The following is a 5,407-nucleotide window of genomic DNA, read 5'->3' on the forward strand; positions in this document are numbered from 1 at the left end:
AAATAAAACATCTACTATAATAAATGAAAGTTTTTTTGCCACATGTCCTCTTTTCATTCATTTGGACACATTTTTTTTTATAGAATTTTTAAATTTTCTATTTTCCACTTGTCATTTTATTGTATTTTTGATTTTATTAAATTAAGTTTCACATTTAATATATAAGGTAATATATATGTAAGTTATTTATTAGAAAGGGTTTATATATGTAATGTATTCAATACATTAAAAGTCATTAATTTTAATAATTCAAAAAAATTCTCATTTTTCTTACTAAATCAAAATTTTCAAATTGTTAATTTTTTTTTTTTTTTTGAATAAACCCATGTAATACATGGGTCTCACACCTAGTTAATAATAATATATCTTTCCACCTCAATAACATAATAATTTGTTTTCCTACAACTCAAACATAAAAATCAAATCAAATTTTAACCATTTTTGTGACAAATGATCCAATTAAAACACTACAAAGCCATAACAAAATGTGCCCAAAGCCACCTATTCACTCAAGAGATGATGATAATGTTCAATACAAAACGTAATTCGGGTTACAAAAATACTCAACAAAAACAAAAACAAATTTGGGTGAATGAATTGCTACAATTCCTTTGGAAAAGTTTCAAAAACAAGATAATCAAAGGCTACGTGGCACCAAAACTTTCTTTAATCTACATCTCGTAATTGCTTCACTTTCACTTTCACTTTCAATTTCTTTTTTATCTACCAATATCCCATGCCAAAAATATCAACTCTATAAACCTTCTCACCTAACTTTCGCCTCCTACACATCATTAGAAATCTAGTATCATTATCACTCAATGACTAAACAATCTTTCTAGGTCTATTTTCAATAACACGACAATGACATTTACATCTTTTGCACAGACAAAAGATCTTGTCCGTGCAAAAATGTATAATTTTTAATCCTACTGACATTAGTCATAATCATCCGAATCAGTGAGAGTGTAATGCATATCAAACACAGTACAAAATAGTTACCAGAGTTTTCTAGCATCGGATGATTCGAGGAATGTTGGATGTTTCGTGGATCGCATGATTCATTTTCTTACAAACGGCTTTTGGCAAACGAGTATTCTTTGGTCACTACCATTTTCACGATCAATGACCCTCGCTTCCCATCGTATTTGTGTAGCAATCATACGTGCCTTCTCTATGGACCCCACTTCATCCGAGAGAACAACCCATCCCTAAAAGTCAACAAAAGGTTGTCAACATTAGGACACGCTGATGAGGAGGGCATTCTCGTCTTTTGCACAGACAATCAATGAGATTTGAGACCAAGCCTATGTCCCATCTTTTTCGGTTCAATCACTTCCAACCCAACACACCATTTACAGTGAGTTTGGTGTTTTACTATTCATGTCAACAAATTTGGTGTTAAACTTTCCTTTTTTACAATTTGACCCTTTAACTTTGTGTGGCATGTATTTTTTTTCACCAAAAATAATGTAACGGATTAGATATGGTGTAAAAGCAGTACAATATGTTATGTCATGTCATATCTGTGTTGTGTACCTCAGGGCGTAGGATACGATCCATCTCCAAAAGTAGGTTTGTGATGCTGCATCTTTCTGAGATAAGATACGAAAGGAGCCCATTTGCATGAAGCATGTCATATGTTCTTGGATAAGTGGGAAAGGGTTCACACCTACAATTAAATACAAATTTATAAAGGACCCAAAATAAAAATGTTAATCAAAATCAAATTCTTACCAATCATGCAAAACACCAGCAAAACCTTGATCGAGTATAACTGAGAGTGTATTAGTATTAGGAGCTCTAATGGGAACAACATTCATCACCCAAACTGATTTTCCTTCTTCAAGAAATGCAGAATTTAATCCACCATAATGTGCATTCATGTCCATCACATTTCTTATCATGTTATATGGAGGTAAAGGATCTTCATCACCTGGTCTTTTTGGATGATCAGAAAAAATTAATGGTGTAAGCAAAGACCAGTAGTTTCTTAAAGCTGATAATGAAGTTTCAAAGTCTTCATAAAATTCATCCTGCTGAATTCCTGCAAATCAAAATTTAAAGGGTTAAAGGGTTTGATCTAAATTTAACCCTAGAGTAAATAGAACAGATGTTGCATAAGAACAATACTTTCCATATATTTCAAGCTCAGCAGGGGTAATTTGGGAACTGGAAGACCTGTTCTGAATAGGTACCCATCGTTTGCTTGTAGTCCCACTCACACAAGATGCAAGTGGCTGATAATATGAATGTACATCTTCCCTTTCTTCTCTACAAGGGGGAATTACACCCTGCATGCTAAAAATGGAAAAAAGAAATAAATCTCTACAAAGATTTGATTAGTTTTAGTGTTTTACATAAAATTATTGTCCTCACCTAGATGAGTAGCATTGAGGGTCACTTGTTTTCTGCCAGATGAAAGTGTCTTCTTGTTGAGCTATAAATGTCCAACAGATTTTACGGGTGAATTCTTCAATAGGACTAGCCATGCTTCCTTTTTTTGTACTTAAAGAACTTCCATGTAAAACAAAGTAGCCTCCAGGCTTAAGTACACGATCAGCTTCAATAAGAAACAATCCATCTGATCCATGAAATCATTGTTAACAAAGAAATAAATAATACTTTTACTTGGAAAAAGACAAGTATACCCTTGTAATGTAGTTAATTAATGGGGTACCTTTGGCATCCCATAGAATACCACATTCTGCACAATGAACCATGTCATATGACAATGATGGAAATGGAAGCTGTCTTGAATTGAAGTTGCCAATTATAGCTGGAAGACCTCTTTCAAGTGATATTTGAACTTGACTACCAGTCAACTCATATGCAGCCATACATACAGTCATTAGTTTCAGTGAAAGCAAATGAGCCCCAAAGCTACCAAACCCACAACCAACATCTAATACTGTGCGTACCTATTAAGAAATAGTGATATATGAATATACTAATATACTGTTAATTGCATACTCATAACTCACTTGTTATGTAGTCAAGAAAAGATGTGGAGAACTTACACCAGCTTGATGAAATTCCGTATCACTCCCTAGTCCTATCATTTCTGCAACTTGGTGGGAGTAATCTTTGACACCATCAAACATTAATCCATCATCTGAGTGGAAAGAAATTTGGTTCTCTTCCATTAGCATTAACCTAAAAGATGATGAAGTGGGAAAATATCAAAAGGGGTATTCAGAAGTCAGAAAATTCCATCCAACATCATGTTAAAAATGTTACCTTTTTGTCATGCTCCCGGAAGAAAGGAATTGGTCTTTTGTTATCTTGACATTTTCATTCCATATCACATCTCTACCAACTGGCCAACTCAGAGGGGTTTTATAGTCTTTTGGAGGGCGAACCAAACAGTATGGTTCACCTTGTGATACTTCACAATGTCGATCAAACTCATCACCATTTGTGAACCCGGTTAACATATTTGCAGATACATTGTAGCAAGGAACATAGTGTTCTCTTTCTTTTCCACAAAGCTTAAGATCTTTCAGGTTACTAGACCCTGAAGATAAACTAGTTAAATCCAAATAGTCGGTTATTGCTTGCTCTTTTAGTCTTCTGTAGTTTGCATAAATGTCTGGCTTTACAGTCACTGTGACAGAGTCGAAGGAACTAGAAGAAGATGAAGAAGAAGAAGAACTGGAGAAAACAATAAGTACAAAAACACTAGCAAGACAAAGGATTAACCATATCCTTGGCAATCTAGGGCCAAAAACCATACACAGTTTTTTAATCAAGCGCCTTCTCATATCCAAATATGCAGCCCACTTTAACAAATTTGGCTTTCGAAAGCACTTTCTAAACTATCGTTTCACCTTAACTTTCCCAAAAATACGTAATGGTGACGTATCATGACATAACAGCTCTCGGAAGTATCAGTTGGGAAATAGTTAATTTTCGAAGGGAAATGGAAGTTATCTACGATCATCACATCAAATCGCAAATTCTCATGTCAGCAAACCCTCGAATCGCGATTATAAGAGACAATGGCAATCACTGAAGTAGATCGAGCAACCAATCACCCTCAGATTCTTCAATTGCAGAAACAAACAATTTCCAGTTCATAAACAAATTCTAGCAGAAATATCTTCAGATCAAACCTACAATTGTCATCAGAACTCGTGTTACGACCTAATATAATATCAAAATGCGAAAGAACATACACAAATTTTAAATGTGGCACCAAAATTCACATGATTTTTCACAGAACCGATACGGATCTGAACCAATCGGATACAAACAAAATCAATCAATACAGCTGGAACACGCAACCAAAATGCAATAAATACAAAGTCACGCACACCAATCTTAACAGACAATAAATGTAAAATAAATCCAATAACTACCACAATGATTAGGGTTTTCGAGGAATTACCAGGCGGTTGAAAGTGTTGAATAGATAGAGATGAATGTAATTACGTAGATGCGGAGATTCTGTTAAGCTTTTTGGGGGATAACGCTCAACAGTAGTTCTGATTCACCATCCAATATGAGAGAGAGAGAGAGAGAGAGAGCAGTTTCTCTAGGAGGAGAAAGAGAAAGAGAGTCCAGTAATTTCGGTTAATCGTTTTCAAAATTTCAATATTATTCAATGTTACAGTTTTTCTAGGTGTAGAAGAAGAAATTTTATTATTTTAAGTAATTTGATTAAATTTTGACAAATGACACATTGAATTTAATTATAAAAGTGTAAATATTAAATTTGTATATCTTTACTACTTATAAAAGAAATCTAACTATTTCTATAAATAGATTGAATATAATAATATTATTTTTTTAAGACGTACAAACGATTAAGCTAATATTACAAACAACCATTAATAAAATAATATTAAATTTTAAATTTGTTTTGATTCCTTATATTTCTCAGCAAAATCCTAATTTCATGGTCATTCAAAATTTAAAACCTTTTCATCCTAATACGCTTCAACAAATATCCTTTAAATGTTGCATTTGCAGCTGATTAAAATATCTCATAGCAGACGTGTGTTTGTTCTCTCCACCTTATAAACCCTGCTATAAATCCCACTGCCATGAAGTATTTCCCTTATAAACCCTAATCGTTTTTCTCCCTCTCTTAGACGAAGACAATGTGTTTTTTTTAAGAAAAAAAGTTTGAAAATATTCCAATTTCTCAAAAAAATTTACCCCAAATGCGAAACTGGGTAAAATTTTCCATTTTGCGAAGACTATAGGGATGCGAAATGAAAATTCTGCACTTTTGTCTTTTTATGACCCCATTTTGCGAAGTTGGACCACTTATATTATTTCTTGAAAAGATCAGGTGCCAAATGCGAAACTCTAAGCTTTCTTCCCCAATTCGCATTTATACATTAAAAACTTCGCATTTTCATTCAAATTCTTCGCATCTTGCATCCATCCGTCTTTGAGT

General features: G+C 33.6%; 1 protein-coding gene across 4 annotated transcripts; it reads right to left on the reverse strand.

Moving 5' to 3' along the window:
* Positions 1–478: 478 nt before the first annotated feature.
* On the reverse strand, positions 479–4,589 carry LOC145009785 (putative methyltransferase PMT5). Of its 4 annotated transcripts, none has more exons than XM_078968416.1 (10): positions 4,391–4,586; positions 3,241–4,115; positions 3,021–3,156; positions 2,681–2,921; positions 2,380–2,584; positions 2,135–2,301; positions 1,738–2,044; positions 1,540–1,672; positions 1,003–1,211; positions 479–784 (listed from the first exon to the last, which is right to left on the reverse strand). In XM_078968416.1, the coding sequence occupies exons 2-9, from the start codon at positions 3,762–3,764 to the stop codon at positions 1,062–1,064; spliced, it is 1,863 nt and encodes a 620-aa protein (XP_078824542.1). In that variant the 5' UTR covers positions 3,765–4,115; positions 4,391–4,586; the 3' UTR covers positions 479–784; positions 1,003–1,061. The 4 variants fall into 4 exon arrangements, with proteins under 4 accessions (XP_078824542.1, XP_078824544.1, XP_078824543.1 ...); XM_078968418.1 differs by lacking the exon at positions 4,391–4,586 and adding an exon at positions 4,209–4,226; XM_078968417.1 differs by lacking the exon at positions 4,391–4,586 and adding an exon at positions 4,199–4,216.
* Positions 4,590–5,407: the final 818 nt, after the last annotated feature.

Source organism: Lactuca saligna, chromosome 8 (genome assembly GCF_052625555.1).
Source record: "Lactuca saligna cultivar CGN05327 chromosome 8, ASM5262555v1, whole genome shotgun sequence".
In the NCBI taxonomy this organism is placed as follows: domain Eukaryota; kingdom Viridiplantae; phylum Streptophyta; class Magnoliopsida; order Asterales; family Asteraceae; genus Lactuca; species Lactuca saligna.